Source organism: Meleagris gallopavo, chromosome 1 (assembly GCF_905368555.1).
Source record: "Meleagris gallopavo chromosome 1, MGAL_WU_HG_1.1, whole genome shotgun sequence".
NCBI classification, from domain to species: Eukaryota; Metazoa; Chordata; class Aves; order Galliformes; family Phasianidae; genus Meleagris; species Meleagris gallopavo.
In genome coordinates, this window is record NC_139404.1 from 9922034 (window position 1) to 9948907 (window position 26874).

At 38.8% G+C, this 26874-nt stretch overlaps 1 protein-coding gene across 5 annotated transcripts in view; it reads left to right on the forward strand.

Moving 5' to 3' along the window:
- The first annotated feature begins 898 nt into the window (after positions 1–898).
- CACNA2D1 (calcium voltage-gated channel auxiliary subunit alpha2delta 1) overlaps positions 899–26874 on the forward strand; it is a 353910-nt gene continuing 327934 nt past the window's right edge. For 2 of the 5 annotated variants that reach the window (XM_085216374.1, XM_085216379.1), the window contains exon 1: positions 905–1507. In XM_085216374.1, the coding sequence (XP_085072500.1) occupies positions 1413–1507 (95 nt within the window). In that variant the 5' untranslated portion in view covers positions 905–1412. Of the gene's footprint in view, positions 1508–26874 lie in introns of all 5 variants that reach the window. The other 3 variants (XM_085216402.1, XM_085216387.1, XM_085216397.1) reach the window with 3 other exon arrangements.

Genomic DNA, 26874 nt, shown 5'->3' on the forward strand with positions numbered 1-26874 from the left:
AACCCTAAATCCTACGTGCCTACAGGTAGGTGGATAGGTGACGACAACTGGGTGTTCTTCCCACCAGCTCTGAAGTGCCAGCTCCAATCCAGAAACAATGTGGATGAGTGACTGCATGGTTTACAGATTGCAACTGAAATATCATGCTGGCTTGGAGCCCAGGCAATGCAAACACTCAATTCTCCATTTGTGGATCTCAGCTTTGGTCCTTTTGCCACCTTTAAAAGAGAGATGAACACTTTCCTGTTTTACAGAGGCTGTTGTGAGTTAATACATTCAAGATCATGGCACTCTTCGATACAATGGATGTGAGAATAGCATGAATAATGTCTGTTCTTTCATTTCCACCTGTTGGACTAATAACAAAAATGCAGAAGGAAAGAAGAAGGAAAGAAGGAAATGAAATTTTAGTGAAAAGCTGTTGGTGAACTTTTAATTGCTTTATTAAATTACCTAAGCAATCTTTACTTTGTATGGAAAATGTATAGTAGCCACAGAAAAGGGTGTATGTGAGCATAAAGGAAAGGCAACCTGAGTCACCCGAGGGCTTTGCAAAAAATACACACGTTAGAGATGCAGTTGAGGAGGAAAGAGCCTGGGGACTTGCAGCGAGCCCCGGGGACCCGCACCGGGAGGACCCTCCAGAGGGCCATATACATACGAGTATACGAATGCACCCCAGGCTGGGCGCACTGCTGGGCGTGCGGCTGCTGCTCCTCCAGAAGGAGGAGGGGGGTAGGGATTAAAAGAGGCACGAAGCGCCGTTAAAAATAGCGCGCGGGAAGCTCGGAGGTGCGGCACGCCGCCCGGGGGCCCGGCCCGGCCCGGAGCTCCCCGCTCCATGTAAGGAGCGCGGCCGCACAGCGCCCGCCGCCCGCCCCCGCCGCCGGCAGGAAGGCAGCAGCCGGGAGAAAGCCGCCCGCCGCCAACTCTTCCTTCTCTCCTCTCCCTTCAGGAGCCCCCACCCCGCCTCCCTCTCCTTCTCCTCCTCCCCCACCTCCCCCTCCCGCTGCTGCTGCTGCTGCTGCTCCGCAATCGGGGATAAATCAGGGAAGCGGACACACGCACGGAGTGAGCGGGGATCCGTTACAAAAGTAGCGCTGATGGCGGCGGATCGGATGAAGCTGGAGCTGCTGCCGGAGTAACAGAGTGGAGTGCCTCTCTCGCTCTCTCCTCTCTTCCCCCTCTCCACCCACCGATCTCCATCGTTTCTCCTCCTCCTCCCCACCCTCGGCCGCGCTCCCTGCACATCGCTGGGCTGTGCCAGGGGGCGGGCGGGGGCAGTGGAGGAGCCTTTAAAAACCGGCGGCCCCCCCACACCCGGCACGCACAATAATTGAATTTATTATTATTACCATCTCGCCGACTTGGGGGGGGGGGAAAAAAAGAGGGATCGATCTTCGATCAGGAAGATGGCTGCTGGCTGGCTGCTGGTCTTTAGCCTGACACTTTTCCAGTCCTTGGTGATGAACCACTCCTCGGAGGGCCCGTTCCCTTCACCCACCACGTAAGTGTCTCCGGGGCAGCGCCGGGAGCGGGGCGGGGGGCAGCGCCGGGCCGAGGGCATTCCCGGCGATAGGGACAGAGGTACCGAGCGCTGCTAAAAGTAACTCTGCGTGGGAAGCGGCGGCGAGGGAAAGCCGCAGGGGTTCGGTTAGGCAAAGAGGGAAGCCGGGGGGACCGTCCCCCGGTGGCAGTCGGACTTTTGGAGGAGAAGGCTGCGCCTCCGACATCGCTAAATATACACAGCCCGGCGGCCGAGCCGCGCCGGGAGGAAAGTTTCGAGTTACGCGGAGCCCGCCCCCTCCTCCCACCGGGGTTATTTCGGTCTGGCAGGAGTTAGGGAGCTCTTTTAAAAATAAATAAATAAATAACTAAAATCAGAAAAAAAATAAAAATAAAAACTTGAGTGATTTTAGTAACAAATGAACTGCGGGGCGATATTGCCGGCCGTTGAGAGGAAGGACGGCGCTGCCCGGAGCTCCGCTCACTCGCACCTGGCCGCACGCCAGCGCGCACCGGGAGTGTTTTGACAGCTCCGGGGTTTGTTTTATGTATGTGTTTGTTCGTGTGGTTTCGTGTGTGCGCACGCATGTGCACAAGCCCGGCTTTTGTAGCGAGCTTAAAGCCACACAACTAAGAGACTGTTTCCTTCCAACGAGCCCAAGTGCCGGCCTTGGAATTAGCGCTTCCCAAAAGCACCCTTGCGAGGGAAGGTGGGAGTCGGTGCGAACACAGCCTGCTTTGGCATGCCTTGGAGGCAGCAATCTTTAAAGCACCGTGTACTTATTAGCATGAAACTGTTGCCCAGGGTCGTGCGAGGATCACATAATGAAGGCAGGCAATACAAGGGCAAAAATAATCCAATTCATCACCTTTGAGATTCGGCTACAGATTGAAATAAGCTCTATGGACTAAAGACTGTGTTTTCTTCCTTTTATTTTTTTCCTCCACACCTTCTTTGCTTTTGTTATTATTATTATAATTATTATTATGTTAAAGCACTTAACTTAGTGCCTGACCTGGGTTGAAGCCATCAGTAGGGAACTTTTAAGCGGATGACTCACTTTAATGTATTTTACATAAGAAAAAGAGTGCTGATGGGAGTCCTCCCCATTGTTTAACGCTGGGTGGAATTTATTGCCCTCGTTCACTCCGTGCAGAAGGATGAATTTACAGCAATTACCAGCAATGCATTTTCACCAATTAGTACTGCTGGTAGGTTGTTATAATTGGATTCGGTTCTGAGTTTCGGTTCTGTTACAGGGGAATACAAAGATAAGTGTAAAATAACCACTTCATGTCTTCTAAATTGAATACATGTAGCTTTTCATCGAAGGAAAAACTATCTTAAGAAAATAATCTTTTGCTATTTATAAAGACGTATCATATAAAAATAAGATTTAAAGCTGGGGCTTTAAATCAGTGCTTCCCCTGTGCTTGAGTTCCTGTATCTGATTGTTTCTTTCTGTATTGCCAAAGTGTATCATACAAAACCAACCACGCCTGATCTTCCGCACAGCTTTATCTGATTTTAAGAGAGGGAAATATAGAACCCTGTGAAACAAAAAGACTGTAGAAAAAGAAGGTTGTATAATTTCAAATAGAACTCCAGATCACTTCTAAGCATTACATTATGTGATATTTATTTAAAAATATTTTTCACGTCTGCCCGTGTTTGCCATTCCCTTCGGAATTTACCTTTACTGCCATCATGGTAATAAAAATTGTCAACAGGGAAGCATGTTATATTAATGCAATTCTAATTACAAACTATACCTATTATTAAGTAATTATGTATATGGTGTTAGCAGCATTTTCATGTCCTATACAAATAACTTACTGTTAGCTTTCTTTTTTCTCCATTATTACTCCATTGAAAAAATTATAGAAACAATATATAGCACCTGTCCATCCTTCATAGTAATGTTTCTACTTTTGAAACTAAAGTGCAAGTTAAGCTTAATTTAGGAGAAAGCACAACAAGTTGATAGAGGGAGAGCTGCTTTGCAAAAGTAATGATGTAACAGGTGAAAGAGAAAACATTTTTCTGAATCTCTTTTAAGTCTTAACAGTTAGTGGGGATTTATTTCCTGCTACAGATCACAAATGGGGAAGAACTAAGAGAAGTGAATGCCCTTAAAGTGAAGGATTTTATATTAAGAATATTAAAGATAGTAGGAAAAAAAAAAAAGGCAGGAGAAGAAAATGAAGAAAAGAAGATATATTAATAATTGAAGAAGCAAAGATTAGCTGATACTGTGTTCTGAGTGACCTGCCTTTTCCCATTATTTTCCTTTTAGTTGAAAAGTTATGCTGAGGAAGCAACATTGCCCAACTGTTGTATGAAAACGTGCATATTGAAGGCTGTGTAGTTTGTGATTTCATCTACTCATCACTGTATGATCACTTTTCCTTCAGTCATCTGTTTCTTCTGTATCTGCAAGTGCTTTTACTAAAGTGTTCAAAAGTGTGTATCACCAATACAGAACCACACCAGCATGATGTATTGTTAGCAGAAATTACTGAATGTTTAAGCAATGCCTGTTTGATAGACTCTCAGGCATTGGATTCATTTTACTCCTCTGACACGACAAAAAGGTTTTGGTATGTTTGCCCAGTGATGTACAGAGAATTTCAAGTGGATGTGTATGCTGTATGAAATGGGAGTCTTAATTTCTCATTGTAAATCTGAGCAGGTGGTGTAAACACATTTGTTGCTTTGTCTGTTGGAACATTTCACCGCAAATACTGAAAACTACCTTTAATGAACAATTTAAGAATAGAAATAATTATGTCTTGATCTTTAGATCTAAGGCTTACCTGCTGATAATATACATTAGAGATTTTGCTAAAAAGTATTGTTTTCATTGTTTTATGTATCAGGCATCTATTATACGTTAGCTCTTAATTTAGTATATATGCTCTTACTTTTAACATAGAAACTCAAAATATTTCACCTGTACATGCAGCACTGCAGATATTTTGCACTTACGTGAGAATACCATTATATACGGTTCTCCTGTCCTTATAGCCACAGTGTTTCTATTTCTAACACTGTACGCAATGCACTTTCTTCTTTATAGGCTTATTTATTTCTTTGTCACCCATTTCTATACAGAATTATGTGAAAAATATACTGTCATGTAAATGTAGTTTTGTATGTTCCCTGGTAAATGTGGCATGGGACTCTATTACTGCTCTATTATCTCTCCTGCACCAAAACAGATAGTTTGGAGTTTAAAAACTGGTTCTAAAAATGCTGAAATTCCTAAGTAGACTTTTGGAACAGCATGTCTTAGTAGTGTTGGTATTTCTACTGATAATGAGTATCAGTTGATACAGAGATGGACCTACTGCTTCCAGGTAAGGCTGGCTATTCTCATAAAAATGTAAACAGAGCCAAATATTTTGATTTTTGACAAACATGGTACTAAAAGCTTTCAATATCAAAAGTGCTATTTCTGCAGTTACATCATTCTGGATATAGCTAATTTTATTTTCTCTAATTTTCCTCTTCTACTCATTCTCTGTTTTTCCATATGTTTGAGTATTTGAGTAGAGAATAAATTGAGTAGAGAATAAATTATACATTACGTTCAAGACAGATCTGCTAACTAGATAAATTGGTGTAAAACATCTGAAGATAAAAATAATATACAGAGAATTGAATAATATACATACTATATATGTGTATATATATATGTGTGTGTGTATATATATATATATATATGTATGTATGCAGGCATAAAAGCCAAAGACGTTTTTAGAAAAGAAGCTGCGTAGCTGTGTATTCCTATTTCTTATTCACTTGAATCATCCTTACTGTTTTGGTGTCATTAGGACAGCTCAGGGAAGTCTGTATGAGTCATATGAATTAGGGCTTGCACAACTGGGGTGTTCGTATTTTTGGTTTCTTCACGTGAACCAAACCAGTGCAGGTCTTTGTGAGAATGTTGCTGGGCTTGGTACATAGTGTTGCCTGATATATAAATCAGTGACTGAATGTAGTAGGAAGATATTTACAATATATCCTTTTCATCTGTTTCTACCAGTGTAGCTGGGGAGTTTGACATCACTTATATACATACAGTCTCATTTTTTAGCTTAAAATCTTTGAAGGAAGCATGTCAAATTTACAGTTGATGTTAATTAGAGAATACAACCTCATTAGTAGGTAGTAAAATAACAGGCTCCTTCTCATTTGAAATTTCTATTCTATAGTCTATTTAAAAATAGTCATTATTTGGAAGAAGTCTGTTGATGTGCACCTTCATAGTGGTGCTTTGGAAAGAAAGTCAAAAGATGGTGTTTGGTACGACAGGGAAGTGCAATATTACCTCTTAGTGTTTTCTTAGCAGCACATGTCTGGATGCAGAGAGTTATGCATGATTTATAAAATCACAGATTTTTAAAAGTACTGTCCCAGCCCATTCTTCTAGTAGAAACATAATTAAAGATCAGTGCAAAACAGCTTGTTGATTGATGTTGTTTCCTTTTTGTGACCATCTTTGCACATGTGGTGGTGATAAATGCAAATTATTATTTGGATCCACAAAGCACTTTTCTGTCTTACATACTTTATGATGTAAATTGTGAATGGTTATTTTTTATTATTGTTTTTTTTTTGTTATTGTTGTTTGCTTTTGTTTCCCTCTTAACAATTTATACTGGGGCTTTGAAGCTCACAAATTCTATAATTTTACGTTTTATTAGGTATGAAAATTCTGCTGAAAACATTAAAATAGACACTGAACATAAAATATGAAATTTCATTGAAATAAATCAGCATTGTAGAGGTTTCTTCCATCTTTCATTTTGCAGTGATGCTATTTTCAGATCTGCATTGCTCATACCCTGCAAAATGATTTTATCCAAGAATTCAGCTGCTGGAAAGAGAGCTGGAGCTTGTCAGCACATTAGTCTGCAATGTATTCATTGTTACATAGAAGGCCCGTCGTACGCATCTTAAAAAATATTTATCTGGCAGACCATTTTAAATTGATGGAAGCATGGTCAAATTATTATTACTTTAATCTTTTGTTACAAAAACAAACAAACAAACAAACAAACAAAAACAAAATAGACTGTAGTTGCCCACTGATAACTGTGATTTGACATGCTTATGCCTTTATTCTCTATTCTTCCCTTCTGTGAGAATCCGTTAGCCAAAGCAGTATTATCTTCCAGACTGATGTTTGACTTAAAACCCTGCCAGATAGGGCTTATGCTTCAAGAGCATTTTAGTAGTTTAAGAGAAAAATGGCTCATTCTCTTTGTTGTTGTACATAGTAGAAGCAGAATTGGGCCCCAGTTTGTTTCGCAATTTTTTTTTTTTTTTACTTTTTTTTTTCTTTTTTTTTCCTGCAATGCAAGAGCTTTTGATCCCTGTATTCCCTGTATGTTTAGGATACATATTGTGCCCAGAGTGTTTATAAAATGGTAGTGGCAAGTACTGATATGGGCTACAGAAAATGTTGTTCTCAAGTGCCCTGTTAAAACTTGTGCCTTAGCAAAAGAAAAGATTTAGCAGAACGTAACACTGGAATAAATTTTTTGGACCATAAATAGAATTTGGCAGAGCCAGATGCCGTATTCCATATTCTTGTAAATGTTGAATCAGACTTCTTGTTAGAAAGAAAGGAAGCTTAACGTTCTCGGTGCTAAAGTAAAACATATCTAGCACCTTGGAAATACACAGAAGGTTTTAAAAATATATCCATGAAATAATAACTGTTACCTTCCTACCACTGAGCAATGCCTGTGCTTTGTGTCTTTGGTTGACCTTAACCCATTCCTGCATGGGCTTTTCCATTCTTCTTCAGGTGCTGAAGGTCGAGTATCAATGAATAATGATTTGCATTTGAGGATACAGCTCTGATTAATATCTCTTGTCTCATTTATAATAGCCTGATCCTGTTCAACTTTTCTCAAAGCGTATCAGTTAATGCTGTGTTCTTTATGATCAGTCCAAGAGCCTCATTTTGCAGCAGTTATGCCACTGCTTGCTATAGCAAATTGGTTATTGCCATTACACAGTGGCACGATTCTTCTTCATTCTGGATTTACAGCAATAAAAAAGAACTGGAACCAATATTGTTCGCAGAATATTAAGCAGTATAGTGTAAAACAGAGTGCTTCATGAGTGTTCATGCATTTGATATGCAACACTGACAGTGAGTCTACCACTCTCAACTCGATTTATTTCTCAGTGATGCTCACGTGTTGGATATTCTCAGGTTAGGTCCAGGCTATGCAACTGGAATTTAAAAGTGCCATTGATAGTTTGAGAAAAAATCAGTCTAAGAGTGATGATTTTTGGAGTACACCTCAGCACTTTTTAATAGCTAAAAATTAATGATGCATGCCTGCAGCCATGCAGATCAGGAGGGATTCGTCTTTTCCATCTTCAGTGCTTCCCAAACTATTTATTGACCTACTCTTCTTCTAACTCAATTGTTCACACTTTCCCTCCTCTCTGCCTTAATAAATGCTAGCACTCTGTGAGGGAAAAGTCCTCATCTGTCCCTCCCCATAATGCCTTTCTCTGTGCACCATCAGCAAAGAGATGACAAAGACAGGAAGCTGAATCTGCTTTTTATATAATGTTTTGCTATTTATTTACAAAGATTCTAACAAGTTTATGAAAAAGATTGACATTATTTTGCATCAACAAATCAGCAAGCTTTTGCAGTTAATTGCAGCAATTCAAAATCAGACTTTTTTTTTAAATCTGAGGCAGGCCTGAAATACTCGTAGAATATGAATGTGAAGTTATAATATTGCTGACTATTATTAAAAATGTTTTATTGGATTTTTCACTCTCTTTTAAATTACATTCTCTGTCCTCATTTAAGAATGTTGAGAAAAGGGCTACAGCCTGACTTTTTAACAGATTTTCTATATAGCAGTTTAAACTTTTCTTAACATTTCTTCTGTTTCTCCAGAGCCATGAATGTGGAATGAAGCAAGAAAAGGATTTATTTATTTATTTATTTATATTTTTTAATAATTTGTGCTATGGATTGTATGGGCTAAGAGTCTTTTGCACAGCAATTGCTTTCGTTATCATGGAGGCATGTATTAGTTCAGGAGTCTTAGTTGAGGGGTCTTTGTTTTTTCCCGTATGATTTGTGAAGTAAATAAGAACATGAAGGGGTTTCTGAGTCTGAAATTTAGGTTTTGTAGTAATAAAATGGAAAATCATATTATTTTTTATTAGAAGGAAAAAAGCTGAACTTGTTTCATCCAAATAATTTTGTACCTCAGTTGTTTCCATCTCCTGTTTCTTTGTGCAGACCTCTACCTGGCTAAAGTCTTAAAACCAGCTATATAGTCCCTAACCTTTGCTGGACATGTACCAGATTTTCCTAAATGTGGACTTAATCTTCTTTCAAGTAGTCATAGAAATAAAGTTATAAAAGTTCTCTAGGCAATGGTCCTAGGCAGGACTAAGGCCTAAATCAAGGTCTGCCATTTATATCATTATCACTTTTAACATCATGTTGCATTTTTCTTTCTGCATGAAGGTAGTCATAAACAGTAGTGAAAAGGAAGTTTTCTCATTTTTGAAATGAGGAAAAATTTGCTATACATCATAGCCTGAACTCCTGATAATGAAACTTCTTCCATAGGAGAAAAAAGAGTCCTGGCCTATTGTATATCATAAAATCATAGAATGGTTTGAGTCAGAAGGCACATTAAAGGCCATCTAGCTCTAACGTTCCCACTGTGGGTCCCATCCAACCTGGGCTTGAACACCTCCAGGGATGGGGTATCCACAGCTTCTCTAGGCAACCTGTTCCAATGCCCATCCACTCTCTGAGTAAAGAATTTCCTCCTAACATCTAGCCTAAGTCTCTCCTTTTTTAGTTTATAACCACCCCCCCTTGTCCTATCATGATCTGCCCATGTAAGAAGTTATTCTCCCTCCTGTTTATAAGCACCATTTCCGTACTGGAAGGCCACAGTGAGGTCTCCCTGAAGCCTTCTCTTCTCCAGGCTGAACAAGCCCAACTCCCTCAGACTCTTCTCATAGGAGAGGTGCTTCAGCCCTCTGGTCATCTTCATGACCCTCCTCTGGACCCGTTCCAACACCTCCACGTCTTTCTTGTGCTGGGGGCTTGAGCCCAGTTTGGAGGGGCCTCACAAAGCCAAAGATGGTGAAGTGAAATGCCTTGCGCTCTGATCTGGAAGAGCTTCTGTTGTTTGTTGATACTGCAGGAATGAAAGGAATCAAGTAGTGGAGATGACCACAAGTATGATTTTCAGAGGTAAAACTGTGTTTTTAGGCATCGACAGATATGGCATGAGTGGCAACCTCCAGAGAATTGTCCTCATTTGGATGTTCCTTTCTCACTCAAAATTCCCTCTAATAGCTATGATATGGTGGTTTGCAGCAAAACACAATTATACTATCTCAGTTAAGGTTTGTACTATTTTTTTCCTACACTTTGACAAGTGAGTAACTTTCACACACATAGGTCCAGCACCCCATTAAAGTTTTGAAATGTTAGGGTGATAATCATTAAAACGCAGGTTTTGATTTATAATACTCTGTTGTGAACTAGTTCAAAAAGGCTTAATTTCATAAATGGCTGAATGGACTCTCAGAGTAATTATTTCCCCCAGTGTGGATTTGAATAGCCCAGTTAGTAGATATGTTATATGGATCCTAAATGCAGACCTGTATTCAGATGTAGTGATATTTACTTGGGAGTGCTCTACCCAAAGAGGTATGCTGGCACAGTGTTCTGTGGATTTAATCAAGAAACGCAGTGTCCTCATGTGCTGATATCAATGGACACATATTTTTGCAGAATATGCTTGATTTCTTTTAATATATTGAGTTAGGATAAAAAGAAACACACGGTATATTTTTCTTCAGTAAGTAGTTAGAGATTTCATTCAGAGGTCATTGTATGTCCCTGTTTTCTGTTAGTCTGATATGTAGTTTAATTTTATTTTTTTATTATTATTATTATTATTTTTTTTACAGACGGATGCAACAAGCCTGTCAGATTTTTTTGTTGTTGTTGTTCAGAGACCAGTTAAAGTGGAGGGATAAACTAGTGCCTGACAAGAGATGAAAATCACATGTGTTAAGTAATGAGTTTTGTAGTACCGTGACTTTTTTCTTCTTTAGGATGAATCCAGCTGTTTGTATATTTCCTAATGCAGCAAGTATGTCTTGATTTTGTGCCTTTTGTCATAAATGAATTAACTCATGCCTGTTCTAACTTTTACTCCCCATTCCCCCTCCCCCCCAAAAAAAAGGAAAAAGAAAAAAAAAGAAAGTAATAGGAGAGGTAACTGTTTCCTTTATTTGATTTCCCTGTGGTGTACATCTTCAGTTGCACATATCCTGGCTGAGCTCTTCATTAGTATGTGTCTTTCTCCATTATTATCTGCCTCTTGTTACCTGCTTTGCCTTATTACTTAAGTTTTTGCACTTTCATTTCATGCACTGATTTCTGTCATCACTAAAATAGAAAGCTGAAGCATTTTACCATTTACTCAAACAAAGGTTTATTGTCAAGATTAATTCATTAGTTAATGCCTCCAAAGCCTTCTGTAGTTGGTAAGTGTTCTTAAGCTGTGAAGGCTTGTTTATAAAGATTTTTTTTTTTTTTCCTGCTATATTCCCACCTTGCTTCAGATATTTGCATGACTAAATCTTTCCTGGCTGGAAAATACTCTGGTTTCTCAAGGATTTTATTTTTTATAGAATCTTTGTAGAAAGGTGCCATCATATCTGCCATCATATCTGCTCCTTTTAGTAACTGGAGATCTGGGGAGTTTGAAGAAGTTAATCCTCATGATCAGTACTTCCTTAATGCACACAGATTGTAAAACATAAGCTTACCAGCATTTTTAGAAACTAACAGGAGTCAGCAAAAATCTGCAGACTGTACAGTGGAAAAAAAGGCTGCATATCTGATTCATGCCAACAGTGCCTGTTAGCCGTGCTCCTTTACCACACTGTACACACTGCTGAAATCAGTTGGAGATGTAGATGCCTGGCTTGTCTGAAAAGTGGACTGTGAATGTTCAGCATTTTCTAATTAAAATAAAGGCAGTAGCTGGGTACAACACTAGCCCATGTGAATTATGACACGCTCATTAACCTGATCTGCTACCCACTTCTCTTGGAGCACTGGCTATTGCTATTTTTATTTCTTTTCAATTTTCAAAAAAAAAATCTGTTTCTAAAATGGAAATGATGTCCTACTGCCGTCCTGCTTGAACAAGTGTGTTTCATACTGCAAGGCGTCCTGCTTCTGTGGGAGAGATGGTCACAGAAATATGTAATTAGTGCTGTCTGACATCAACTTATTTCCATTTATGGACTAGGAAAGCTAAAGAGTGCCATTAATGATCACTAATTGCCTGATAATCACTGAAGCAGCTAAGATTTCAAGTCGGAGTTACGTAGCTTTCATAGAAATTACTTTGCCTTGCCCAGTAATATGGGCACAAGTATATGTCAAGTATAAGTAATATGACAACAGCTGAAATGTTGACATTACAGTTGGTTTTGGCTTTTTTATTTTTTATTTTTTTAATTATTATTATTATTATTATTATTATTTATTATTTACCAAGGCAATTTTCTCGCCTTGGAATCTTCTGGATTAGAGTCTCATCTATTCTGAAGATATCTTAGATTATGCTGGGACAGGATTGCTAATATATGCAGGAACATGTCTTGTGGAGATTTCATTATACAATACACATGGGGAAAAGGTTTGATGTAACTGGAAGCAGAATCTGGTCCTTCTAACTGATTAGAAATATATGACGGATTAATTGGTTTGTTGCATATACTCTAAATGTCTTTGAAAATGATGAGGTACCCAATTTCATCCTTCTTTGCACTGGTGTAATTTCTGCAAAATGAGTATCAGACCTGTGTCATTTAAATTCCAGTTGCAGGGATGAATCCACATAAAATAATTTCTGATTAAGCACATACAGGTTTCATCCCCCCAGAATAAGTCATCACTGTCAAGGCCTCATTGTAAAAATTATATAAAATAAAATGTAGTACATGATTGTATTAGGCTATACAAAGGGGAATAGTAAGATATTGCAAGGAAACCATGCGTGATATCAGATGTGGTCATTTGTCTTCCTTTTAAATGATAAGCTCTGGCAGCACTTCATTGTCTGTGCCCCACTGAGCAAGTGTCCATGTGAAAAAGAACTTCATAGCGTGCTGGAAGGCACTGAAAAACACTCCCTGAAATTAGGAGAAACTATGTTTTTATAGATGTATGGAGTTGTTAGGAAGAAATAGGTTTTAAGATACTTTAGCATCTAGAAATATGAGGGATGGTTTTAAGTGACTTTCACTGTTTATTTTTTTTGTGTTTTTTTTTCCTTTTCTTTTTTCCTTTTTTTTTTTTTTTTTTTTTTTTTTTTCCAATTAGTTCTAGAGATCAGCACTGCAGTTTAGAATGGTAGGAATGAGAGAAGTAATTTATTTTAACCCCTCATTATGCAAAACGGAATAATTTGTTCACCTTCCAGTATGAAATCCTTATTTTCAGGTCATTAGATTTAAAATCAGCAAGAAATCTGAAAAAAGCAAACAAAACCACTTTTTTTTTTTTTTTTTTTTTTTTCCCTCTTGTGCTCCTCTGTTTATTCTGAAATATGATGTTAGTACATGATTAGGCCATAGGGTGAAATTCTGATTTGATAGTTTTATTCTTAATAGCAGTACTTGGATGGTATCTGCTGTGTAAGTGTTACTAATCTCAATGCATTTTTTCAAACTGAAACTGGAATTAAAAGCACCCATCACTTGTTTGGATAGTGAGAAATAAAATTAGAAAACAGTCATAACTAATATTGTAGTAAATGTCTGGAGTAATGCTTTTACTGCAGATATTTTGCTGCTTCTGACTTTGCTTTGCATAATGTCATTTATTCATCAAATAAGTTATTTCTATGGCCCACAAGGTACCTTTGCATGAAAATGCTCAATTATTCTCCAAATATCCATGCTTCAACAAACAAAGATATTATGCACTCAATTATGATGCTTTCAGCTTGGCAAGCACAGGTTAAACATCAGTGATTAAATATTTGGTTCTACATATCTAATTACCTGGGGATCTATTTCTTTCTAGTGAATAGTATTCTGGTCTACAATTGTCCCATTATTCTCCATGGGATAAATCTGTTCACAGAAAAAAGAGCTAATCAGTCTTTTAAAAAATCTGTGTTAAAAGTACGTTATTAGGTAGTAAAACTGAATACTTAATAATTAGGAAGTGCAAGTTATTGAAATTGCTGCTTGGCTTTCATTTGTTTTCCTTCTACATCTCCACTGTGATCCAGCTCCCAGTTACAGAATCAACTGTTATTTTTGCAGCTGGAAACTTCTTTCACTGAACGTATGAAGTAGATACATAAGAGCAGAATTATACTTACAATGTGCTTACATACTAAAATGGAGATGTGTATTTATTTTGGTTATCTGACTTTATAGCTCTTACGATTTTGACCTAATAAGAGGAATTTTGAATGCGTGTGTTTTTTTTTCTCTGTAGCTTATTATTCAAAATGTAACTTGTACATAAGATGACCAAGACAGCTGGATTTCACAGATAATTTTAGTAAAGCTGAAAAGAATGTACCTTGTCTATGGTACTGAAAACCTAGTCATAGCTTCCAGTTCAGGTAGAGTCTGCAGAAGCACCTATCTCTGAGAACTGAAAGGAAGGTACTGGCCAAAATCTCTGCTTTGAACCCAAAAGCATAAATAAACCCATAAGCAAAGAGATGTTTCTGAGATATGTTCGGATTTTTTGTGTTGCTAGAGCATTGTTCTGCTGCAGGAAGAGAATAGCTGTTTAGTCCTATGGTTTTTAAGCTGTATGACTTCAATAATCGGTACAACCCTTCACAAGATGGGAATTATTTCATAGGTGGGATTTTTATTTTTCCTGAAAATTAATGGGAAATGTCAGCAATGTATCACTAAAATGCCCCTAGCATTTTTAGTTACCTAACTGGGTGGGAAACTCACTCTTCTTGTGTGTTTAGCTCTACCTTTAATCTTTGGGGTTATTTTGGGAGTAAGCATAGGCAAATTTAAGAAATTTCACAAGCATCTGAAATTTTACGTTTTGGGTGTACCAGATCCAGGTGTATACACTGAAACTTAATGACATGTATTTGGGTAGAATTTAGTCAAGGATTTCTTAATGGCCAAACTGACATCCTGTAAGTTGGAGTTCTACAGACTGATTAATTCCAAGATTGCTTAAAATAAAGCAGCTTATATTTCCAAAAGTGAAGCATCCCTTCAGTCCCCATGAAGTGATAAAACAAGCTTGTTTCCTTTTAAATTTGCTGTACTGCGAGTGGGTTTTAGTCCAAAGTTTTCAAATAAATATATGATAGGCAAATATAGTCTGTAGGAGGCACACAGTTTTGTTTGTTGTTGTGGAATGGAGTTTCTAATTCAAGAGCAATTTAGATTCCCGTCTATGATTTCTTAGTGTGTGATTTGACTTGGACACACATCCTCCGTGTGACATTTCTTTCACCTGGGAAAATTGGATAATGAAGAAATGAAGGTTTTCTTGGCTGATAATATTGTCTATTTTCAGAATGGAGAAATTACAGAGTCTTTCTAGCACTCAGTGTCAATCTAAACAGAATCAGTGCTGAAATGAGTGCTATTTAAACGAAGTATTGTTATATTACAGTGTTTGTGTAGCTCTCTGGGAGTCCGAAATGATGCTGAAATGATACAGTAAAAAAATTTTCTGGGGCTTTAAAATACCATTGTGTAATGGCCGCCCGATTTTTATTTCGGTTTAAGTCATTCACAAATGCATGCATGCCTCCATGCAAATTGAATGCCTTATCATTGCTACATTTAATTTTTACAGAAGAATAGTTTATTCTATGTATCTCAAAATCAGCTGGGGTTTGAAAGTGATGTTAGAGTTGGATTAAAGCTGTTGAGGAATTTGTTACAAAAATAAAACAGGAAGTTCAGGGTTGCTTATTTCAATTCTTATCCTGGTTCTCTTTCATATGTGAGTTCTTTAAAAGGGCATTCTTCCAGCAGATCTGTGTATAATTTTAATATTCACCACATATAGTACATCTTTGCTGCCAACTTACCCCAGTGCGAAGCACTGTGATTGTGACTTATGTCCACTTTTGTCTTAGGCCACATCTTTTAGTAAAATAAATTTTGATCTTTTTATGTTACCATGATGTGGGACAAAATAATGCTCAAATGGCATGGAAATAATCTGTTATCCCTGATATATTTTTTTTTTTTTTTTGGGGGGGGGGGTAGGGGGGGAAGGGTGAGAGGTGGAGTATTTAAAAAGCCATACAAATTACATATAGGAGGGAATCTATTGCAAGATTTAGCTCTTCTCTCTTATGCATTTCTGAGTGAAATTTAGCAGAATTTATCATATACAGTGCAATTTAACATGCTAAGTTTAATTATTTACTCTCTCAGACCAGGAGATGAATTTTCTTCTACACAGACTTCAAACAGCAGCAATGCATACACCATGTGTGCATGTCCCTGCTCTTATTAGCATAGTATTTAGAAGCTCCAGTCAAGGAACAACGCTCATGTGTCATACAGGATTCATAATAATAAGTTTATGAGACAAAGATCCATAGACAGGAAGTCTGGCACAGAAACAGCATCCCTAGGAATGATAAAGCAATATATTCCATGTCTCCTGAAGGTTTTCTCTGCTTACTGATAATACCTGTAGGGGACTAAATACTGGCTGGCAAGAGTTATATTATGAATACTAATTTGCATGTCAAATCATTTCCTATTATTTTTCTTCTATGTGTTCATTTTTATAAAAATGTGGGACAGACGGGGTTGTAGTGCTGGCAGATATTAAATAACTATGTGGTTTAGTTTTCAACAATGGGTATAACCTCTGCCATAGATTACTGATATATGATAGGACAGAATGTTAGCTAGCCCAGTACACACTACAAGGAAGGCTCATAAGTTTATGTAAAAGTATGTTATCATGCTTTAGGATTTCTTAGAACTTGATGATTCTTTCTTAACAGACCTGAGCAGTGGGCCCTGGAAACCTCGTGATGTTCAACAAATTCAAGTGCAAGGTTTTGCCCCTGAGTTGTGGCAGCCCCCACTATCAATACAAGCTAGGTGATGTAAGGATGAAGCACAGCCCTGCTGTAAAGGACTTGGGGGTACTGGTAGGTGATAAGCTGGCTGTGAACCAGCAATGTGCCCTTGCAGCCCAGAAAGCCAGCCATATTCTGATCAAAAGAAACATGGCCAGCAGGGTAAGGGAGGTGATCCTGCCCCTCTATGCTGGTGAGGCCTCCCCTGGAATACTGCATCCAGATATGGAGTCTTCAGTACAGAAGATATGTGAACCTCTTGGAGTGTGTTCAGAGGAAAGTCAGAAAAATGATCCAAGGGATGCAACACCTTCCCTGTGAGGACAGGCTGAGAGAGCCTGGAGAAGAGAAGGCTGTGAGTGACCTGAGAGTGGCCTTTCAGTATCTAAAGTGGAGCTACAGGAAAGAAGGGGACAGACTCTTTAGTAGAGTTTGTTGTGAGAAGGGGAAATGGTTTAAAACTAAAGGAGGGGAGATTTTGACTGGATATAAGAATAAACGTTTTTTATAATAAGGGTGGTGAAGCACTGAGACGGGTTGCCCAGAGAGGTAATGATGCCCTATCCCTGAAGACATCTGAGGTCAAGCTGGATGGGGCTCTGAACAACCTGATCTACCTGTGGCATCCCTGCTCATTGCAAGGTGGTCGAACAAGGTGACCTTTATGGATCCCCTCCAACTCAAACAATTCTATCATTCTATGAATTGTTTTACCAAATATGCTCTGCATGTGAACATCTCTGGAAACAACAGTTGTGCTACAAGTAGTTAAAAAATTATTTGAAGGGCTGTGTACAACTAATGTATTAAAGGAGTTAGATCCCTTAATTTATTACATTACATTCCGTTTTCAAACCATGGTTTCTTTAAGAGACTAAAATATCTTCTTCCAAGCTTCAGTGAGTTTTTAGCAGCTGTTCAGACTGACGTGCTTTGTATGACTACGTTGGTGTTGCGTTGTTTTTGGTAGGAGTAGCATGTGATATATTATAACTGTTTTCCTTGTGCTGGCGTTGCTATTGATACTATAAAGCAATGTTTCATTTTCTCTTTACAATGTATGGTAGCTAGTAAAATGTTCTGCAACTGCTGAATTAGGATTTACTAAATCTACATGACACGCAAAGAAAAAAAAGCACTACAAAATCTCAAAAATACACTACACCATACTTTAAACATCGATTCATGGAATCAAGCTGCTAATAGCTGTGTGACCCTAGGAATATCTTTGCCTTTTGCCATAACTAGCTGGGCTGGACTAGGTTTACTTTATGAGAAAGTAATAGTTACTGAAACTTAATTTAAATTTGGTCAGAAATAGATCTAGTTTCTTGAACACTTGAGAATATTTACAGACCATTTAATCTCCTGTTCAAAAAAAAAAAAAAAAAAAAAAAAAAAAAAAAAAAGAATGCAGGAAATCCGGTGGTGAATCAGATACCCGTTAAAAGGTTATTGTGATAGGAGTCAGAGAAAGTGGAGTTTCAGGTTTCTTTGTTTAGAAATTGCTGTACAGCATTTACAAAGGGGTGTGTGGGTAAATTTAAATAGCATCATTCTCTCTACTTCCCCAGTGGTACTTCTTCTTTATCCCTAATCTGCATATGGCCAAATATTTCTGAAGAAAGATTGTAAAAGAGTAAGCAAAGGAGATGGGAGGAAGGCAGTTGGAAGAAAGCTACTGTTACACTGAGATATTGTTCCTTTCGGAATTATTCTTTTGTTTAAAGCTAGAGAAAAGGATCTGAAGCCTTTACAATAGGATTGTTTAGCTAGTTGGTTGTACAGTGCTATTTAAAGAAAATGACATGATTTTCTTTATATTACATCTAGAGACCGATATATGAAACATTAATATAGGAAGAAGTGCTGTCAGACTGACATCCTGGGAGCATTTGATTTGTAGGTGTCAGTGACCAGTGGCACAGCTTAGCACAGGCTCGAGGATTCATTTTGGAACCAAAACACTGTTGAAAGGCTTTCTGCCTTCTGCTGGGCAGCAGCAGGGAGATGGATCCACCTGAGCAGCCCAGGTTTGACACAGTTGGATAGCGTCCAGCTTGGAGCATGGTTGCAGCTTCCCATGGGAAGCCAGAATCACTGATAACTAATGAGGTCTGCAGTGGGCTTGGAGTGCTTGCTGACAGCATGTCATGGAACAGTGGGGTAATATAAATAATAAGATTTTATGCTGTTTTCTTCATTGCTCTTGTTGCTTTTATTTTTAGCTCTCTGCTACAGGAGATAGGTCTCTGGATTGCTTGCTCTATTGCACACACTTTCCTTCTCACTGGCTGTCTCTCTGTCTCTTGACAGGTGTAAGGAGGATCCTAAATATAGCAGCCACCCGTCAGTTGGCTTCAGCAATCAGCAAGCACTGATTTAGCAGTTCTCTTAACCGGCTCAGCTCCAGAAGGGTGTTCCTTTTAAAGGTCTATAAATTCACACAGTTGTGAGCTTTCTTTAAGATTAACCAGATTATCCTAAAGTATGAAAAATACCATAAACAAATAGGTCTTGGTAATGATAGTTGCCAGGAATGGCTCTTGTGATGGAAAAGAAAGGAAAAGGTATTTTAAATCTCTCCCAAATTTGAGCAGTTTAGTTAATGGGAAGGTGCCTTATTGAGGAAAACACGGACATTAGCTGTAGGTACAGGCTCTATTTTTTAGCTGAAGGAATACAATTTCAGACATATAAAGTATGTACATATTTGTGTGAATTTTTCCTCAGACAAAAAGACTTCACTGCAGACATGCTGATTAGCTGCAGTTTACTTCACTCCACACAGAAAATAGGTGTTAGGTAAAAAATATGCCTGCCTTGATACTGAATGTTTATAGTGCTTCATAAAAATATTTTTAAACAAGAGTAGTATTTTTCACAATGTACATTTAGTTATGGTTCTGCTGAGGTCACCACAATACTGATTCTTGAAAATTAATTGGCCAAATATATTATAATTACAAACAGTACAGATTAGATTATATGAAAAAAGAACTGCATCACCTTGTTAAAGGCAAGTACAAATTTGGTGTTAGTCTGTATGCAGCAGTCCCTGACTCTTTGTTGTTGCCCACTGTCGTTTATATTCACAGATAATTTTATCGTCTACAGAAAAGAGAAAGTGATGAAAATATTCAAAATGTAATAATGACAAGTAAGTTGCACGTAATGAAGAACTTTTTTGATACTGGTTTGGTTTGATTTCTGTTTTAGAATTGCAACATACCTCTAGGATACTAAACATGGTGTTAAGCACAGAAACACAGTGAACTGAAGGCAATGCCTTTTCTGGATCAGTAGCACAGCAGTACCTTTTCATGATAGTTTTAGTCCTCTGTGTGGCCCCTGTGGTTGTGAAAAATTCTGTACAAAAACAAATTGCATTGGTTTATTGTGATTATGTAAGGGTTTTTTTTTTTTGTTTTTGGTCTTTCTCCTTAAATGCAGCAGTAAGAAACTGCCTGTTCTCCTATTTCCTTTTTAGCTTTTTTTTTTGTTTTTTTTAAATTGATGTAATTTATTGCAGGCAAAATTTCATTGCAGGCAGGCAATGTGTAGAGCTGAAGGGACACACATAATGCTGATGAGGGGCACAGCTGGGCCAGGGACGGGGTCAAAACATCAAAATTGTGAAGCACAGCAGCCAGGGTGGGGAGAGCACAGCTGGCATTGCTGAGATGGTGGCCGTGGGCCTGGGGCTGAGGTCCTACTAAGATGTGCATTGATTTCCTGGTGACAGCAGAATACAGTTACTCCATTTCTTGGATTTTATATGTGGGTTTTTTTTTTGTTTTGTTTGTTTGTTTTAATTAGGAGAATGCACTGTTTGCTTTTCTCTGTGTTACCTTGCTCCGTGCCACACTGTGTTCCATCTCAGACCTTTAATCGAAGCCATAAATGTGCTATGGAAGAGAGGGATCAAAGCTGTGATTCTGTGTGGGGACAATGCCTTTGGTTTTGGACAAACCACTGAGTGCCCTTTGACCCAGGATGCTGGCATTCAGCATCCAGGTGTGATGTGGCACAGCCTCAGGCTTCCTGACCACATGGAACGTAATAATTGATCTGAAGCAGTGAAAGTAGCCAAAACCCAAAGTTCTCTCCATCCGAGTTGAAGCAATTTGGAACTGTGGTGTAATCTGGTTCATTTGGTGATGTCCACTGGAGGATCAGGTTGGATATTAGGAAAAAATTCCTCCAAAAGAGTGGTGAGGCTGGAACAGGCTGCCCAGGGAATGGTGAAGTCAATATCTCTGGAGGTGTTTGAGATGGAGATGTAGCACTTGGAGACGTGGTTTAGTGGGCATGGTGGGGATGGGTCAGTAATTGGACTTGATTATCTTAGAGGTCTATTCCAACCTTAATGATTTTGTGATTATGTGAGAACTTGTATTATGTGAGAACATAATACATAAAAATGATCCTCTCAAGATATACTGATAGTCCCAGGCAAACCAAGTATTTACTTTTGAAAGGGCTGGATAGTTTTTAAAAGCTTTTCTTTACTCTCACTTAATAGTATTATTTTACTAGAATTTGCATTTAAACAATTTGGAGATCTGGGGGACATCAAGTGTTTTATTTGTTAGAGTGAAAGTGATACATATCCTTGTGTTTGAATTCAAGCCAGTGCTTTTAAAGGTAAACAAAATCCTCTTACAAGTCATTATTCCAGTACTCTTAGTGAAGTGATGTTTGAGGTTTGTTTCCTATAAAATGGGATTGTCCACGGTAAGAAATACATGAAAGAGGCCAAATTCAGTGCTGTTCAAGTAAAAGGTTCAGAAAGCAGATAGGCAGAATGGTGCTTTTAAGAAGCAAGAAGGAGCTGTGATCCATATGTCTGAGTGTAAACCAAGGCTGTGACAGTTAGAGAGAATCATCTTTTCTTTCTGTTCTGGCTTACGATTCACTAGATCTCAGAACCTGTAGGTCAGACATATGCCTCCCATTTTTTCTTTACTTCAGGGAAAAACAAACAAACAAAAAAAAAACAACAAAAAACAATTTTTAAAAATAGGCATTTCTAAATGCTTTTCTATATGTGGAAGACAAAGATTAAAATAGGAATTAGGACAATTATTCTCTAATAAAAAAACCTATCTCATATTTCTTCTGATACCTGTGTTTGTTCTTTGTACAACTATTGCAATTATATGATAGCCTCCATGAAAGTATTGTCTATTTCAGGCTGACACCCAGGTATTGGCCTCTGTAAGAAAAACTTTTCAGGAAACATAATCTTGCCAGTTTTGCAGGGAAAACCTTATTAGAAATGCAACCACTGGTCGCAGCTGCTATCATCTGGAAACCAGTGTGTGTAGTGTCTTAGACTGTAGGCACTGTTAGGCAGTTAGCTATGGACAGAGATGCAGAACACACAGTAGATGCTTTTGAGCTTTATGGGCTCTGTTGCTGTGGGTGAAAGGGAACTAAGAACCATATATGTAGATGTTCTTTGTTCTGAGGCCATGTATCTTAAACCATCCCTCTGTATAATCCTGCTTGTAAATCTTCCCTGACCACAGGTCTTGTTCACGAATTAATCCCCAGGTAACTGAAGCACTGGACTGGCAAATCCTCAAGTAGCACAATCCTCTTAAGGGAAAAGTATATATGCAAAGCTGTGGCTCCACAGAGTGCTTCCCTAAGAAGTGCTTCCTAAGCTTCCCAGCAGCTCACCTGTGGCTTGTGCAAACACAAATGCTTTGTTTACATGCCTAATGTTGGTCTCTAAGAAACTGGAGGACAGGGACGGGAAGAGTTAAAGTGGTGATTGCTGGGAGAGTGTTGCCACCTGGCAGCATGGCAGCCTGAGGGTGCTTTTTGCAATTAGTCTTCATAAACAGAGTTTGATAAGATGTTATGAATCACTTGTGCTAAAACTAATTTGGGGTTGTTTTCTTTAATTTAAAAATCTAATCTAGATTTCTGGAATTGCTAAGAATCTAATGATAAAAAATAAAATACTTTTGTATTTTACTACTTACACATATTTCACATGGATAAGTTTGTTTCTTAGCAATAATCAGGCTGCTTCTTAAGTATTATCTTCACAGAATCACAGAATGGCCCAGGTTGGAAGGGACCTCAAGAATCATGAATCTCCAACACCCCCAGCACAGGCAGGACCACCAACCTCCACATTTAATACTAAACCAGGCTGCCCAGGGCCCCATCCAATCTGCCCTTGAACACTTCCAGGGACGGGGCATCCACAACCTCTCTGGGCAGGTGTTCCAGCACCTCAGGCTCTCTCTGTAAAGAACTTCCCCCTGACATCCAACCTAAATCTTCCCTCCTTCAACTTAAAGTCATTTCCTCTTGTCCTGCAGTTATCTAACCTTTCAAAGAGTTGACTCCCCTCCTGTTTGTAGGCTCGCTTTAGGTACTGAAAGGCTACAATGAAGTCCCCGCACAGCCTTCTTTTCTTCAGGCTGAACAAGCCCAGCTCCCTCAGCCTGTCTTCATAGAGGAGGTGCTCCAGCCATCTGATCATCTCTGTGGCTCTCCTCTGGACCCTCTCCGTCAGCTCTCTGTCTTTCTTGTACTGAAGGCCCCAGATTTGGATACAGTACTCCAGATGGGACCTCACAAGAGCAGAGTAGAGGGGGACAATCACCTCCCTGTCCCTGCTGGCCACCCCTTTTCTGATGGAGCCCAGGATACCATTTGCTTTTTGAGCTACAAGAGCACACTTCTGGCTCATGTTAAGCTTTTCACCCATCAGGACCCCCAGGTCCTTCTCTGCAGGGCTGCTCTCAAGGACCACTTCTTCCAGTCTGTGCTTATGCCTGGGATTTCTCTGGCCCAAGTTCAAAACTTTGCACTTTGCTGTGCTAAACCTTATTAGATTCACCAGGGCCCACCTTTCAAGCCTGATGAGGTCCCTCTGAATGCCATCCCTTCCTTCCACTGTGTCAACTGCACCACTCAGCTTGGTGTCATCTTTCTGGTAGATTTGCCACCTGTACATGAGAGAAATCAGAGGTTTTTCTTTTCCTAGTTCCATCGAGAGCTCCAAAGAGGAGATCTTTTGGAGAAGTATTGATATAATGTATCTTGGAGCAATATGCCAAAACACTGCACTTTGTATACGCCCAGGGCTTCTTTAACTGTTTTCATCAGGAGATGTTTAATTCTTGTCAGAGCTGAAATACACACCGAAGAATAGGCAGACTTGCACTAACATTTCAGCAGTTTCCATCAAAGCTTTCTGGCATTGGTAAAAGTATTACTTTTATGGCCCCCAGTGAAATTCTTGAGTCCTTCAAGACCACAGTGTTACAGAAGTGGTGAAGTGGTGTTGTTGGGGAGCAATGACAGTGCAGCTGTGAGGGGCCTGCAGCAGTTGACACGCATGTGGCTACACTTGAAGAATGGCCAGAGGCTTTCCCAAGCACTTGCTGGAGGATGTCACTACCTGTCTCTTCCTCTCCTCTTTATCTTTTTTTAATGTGTTCTGTCACCTCCTGTAGATGTGTACCTCCACTTGATCAGATCATGATTCCGGAACAGCAGGCAGTTTCACTACTCCCTGCTCCTCACAAGCAATAGGTAGAGGCCTGAGGAAGGGTGAGCGTTGGCTGTTCCCTCTTTGCATTTTCAGTACAACTTAAATGACAGATAGAATTCATTCCTGAACTAGTATGTGGCATGCAGCATTGGATTTCTGAGCTGCAGCCCTCTCCCTGCTCTGACACTGGGCATCATGACAAAAAGCCGATGCTCTCTGTTGTGTTGTCAGAACATATTTTTGCTCTCTTACTATGAGGAAGGGGTAATGGCAACAACCCAAGTCTGCAGAGCTCTGGAAACCATGCAGTTCCTCTGGAGCCTCTGGCTGTCACTGGCTTTCTTTGAGTCTCATCCTGTCTGCAATGAGTTGTCACCTACTGCCACACAGGGATGCTGAATTTGGAATCTCAGTGCTTTATGATCTGAAATTGAGCAGTAGGCACCATGAAAATATATTTCATAGGCTACTATCTGTTGGTGATTTATTTTTAATCCTTCTCTCTCCACCACTTATTTCTATACAATACAGGCTTTCCTTGTTTTTTATTGAGAAAAATCAGCCACCCTAGCAGGAACAGAGATTCAAGTGACACAAATCATAGAGATTCCTGTGAAGGTTGCCACATTGATTCTGAAACCTCTCCTTGTCTTTCAGCAATGGGAAAGATGAAGCACCTTTTCTCCACAGATAAATAGAAGCAAGAAGCAGCACTTCGCTCCATTTACACTGGGAGACAGCTAATGGTAAAACTAGTGCTCTGCTTCCCGGGTCTGGATTTATTCACTCACAGCTTGTCATCTTCGTCATATGTGTTGTGTGGTACAAGCAATTCTCCTTGGACTTTGCTGCCAAAATCCAGTCAGGGGAATGTGGGGGCCGATTCTAATAAAATGTAGTAAATATAATGAGCTTAGTGATAAACTAATATAATGACAACTCATCTGAAACTCTTGCAATTTGAACCTGAATATAGTAATTAAGTTACATATAAAAACATTTATTTTGAGAGTGGCATCCTTTGTGCCCCCCCAAAATAAATGAATAAATAGCAGAAACTTTGTTAGACTAAAATCTCACATCAGGCTGAGCAGCTCTGTAGCCTAATTGAAAATTAACAGTTAGATCCCGCTGCACACTGCTAGTAGTTGTGCAAAAAGCTGAATTTAAAAAAAAAAAAATTATATGAATGCGCTGTTAAGATGGATTTTCTTATAGGATTATATTTCTTGAGTGACTGAGTCACGATGGCTACTGGATTTTTATTGTTGATGTTGCATTGTTGATGCATTTTCTTTTTCTGGATTTATAATTATTTTATACTAAGAGAACCTTTGTGGCACAAATTTACATTGTCAATATGACTTTAAAAATTCTATACAACTGAACACATGAAAGCTGAATGTCTCAAAAGACTGTACAGAAAAAAAATGTAATAGGAAAAGGAGAGGAAGTGAGGAAGGGGAACAGCACATGATCACAGCAGTGGAGGAATACAAAAGGATTCCAATTCTGTACTCAAAAAATGACAGTGTAATAGTAAAATGGGATAAAAAAAGAACAGCAGAGTACAGGGCCTACTGTCTCAAAGCTTAAAAAAAGATTTTATTTAGACAGCATCCTGCAAAACTACATGCAAATTCCAACTGTATTCATTTCTATGTTGTGAGGTACATCTTTAAGACTATGGGTTAATGGAAAAATGACTACTTGGTTTTCATCAGCCAAAATCCATGTCCCCAACCTCAGAACCGTTGAACTTCATTACCCCCAAGTAGTTGTCAAACTGTCACCTTAGCATATCCCCAAGGAAGCATAACCAATAATTAGTTAGCTAGACTTATATAGTCTGTAAATGTTCAGGTCCAGACAGCATATATTTTAGAGCTCTAAAGGGAGAGATTCAGAATCTGTGCAAATTATCTACTGTAAATCCTTTGTGTCAGAAGTAATATTTGATATCTGGGGGGGAGGGGGGAGGGGAGAAAAAGGAGATCAGAAGCTGACATAGGAAGATATCAACCAATTAGCTTGTGCTGGAAAAATATACAAATGGTGTCAGTAGTTTTACATAGTATTTCAGATGGAATTGTGGAAGTAATCAGAAAGACTATTAAACAAATATTTTAAATTAAATCTAGTTAGGTTTAGCAAAAGAATATCGAAGAGGAGATTGATATAAAGAGGCATTTAAAAAAAAGTCTAAAATAATGCATTTCAGCGACATTGTGGTCCCATGAGTGTTCCAAGAAGTAGCAAGTGAACAAATCTGACCTAGTAGCAGTGTCTTGGAAAGTCTGCTAAGAGATCTGTGCAATATTCTCATTGTTAATTAATTAAAAAGAAATAACTTCAAGGAGATAAGATAAAGGAATATATAATCATGTTTTGGGAGAAGAACTATTTAAAAGCTACTAAAACAAACAAAAGGCATCTGATATGAGGCAGAAAACTAGCCGCATTATAGCTCTGTCTCAGAAAGAAATTTTTTCTTTTAAATGAAATCTGTCCGTGAGTATCTATACATTTTCTAAAAGGAATCCAAGATTTATTTGAGGCCAGCGTTTTCTAAAAGTGGATCTTCAGTAAGCTTGGGAAATCAGTCTTCTTTATGATGTCTTGCACATCTGCTGAAGACTGATTAAACAGTTAAAAAAAGCCTTGAACATATAGCCTGCAAATTTCAGACA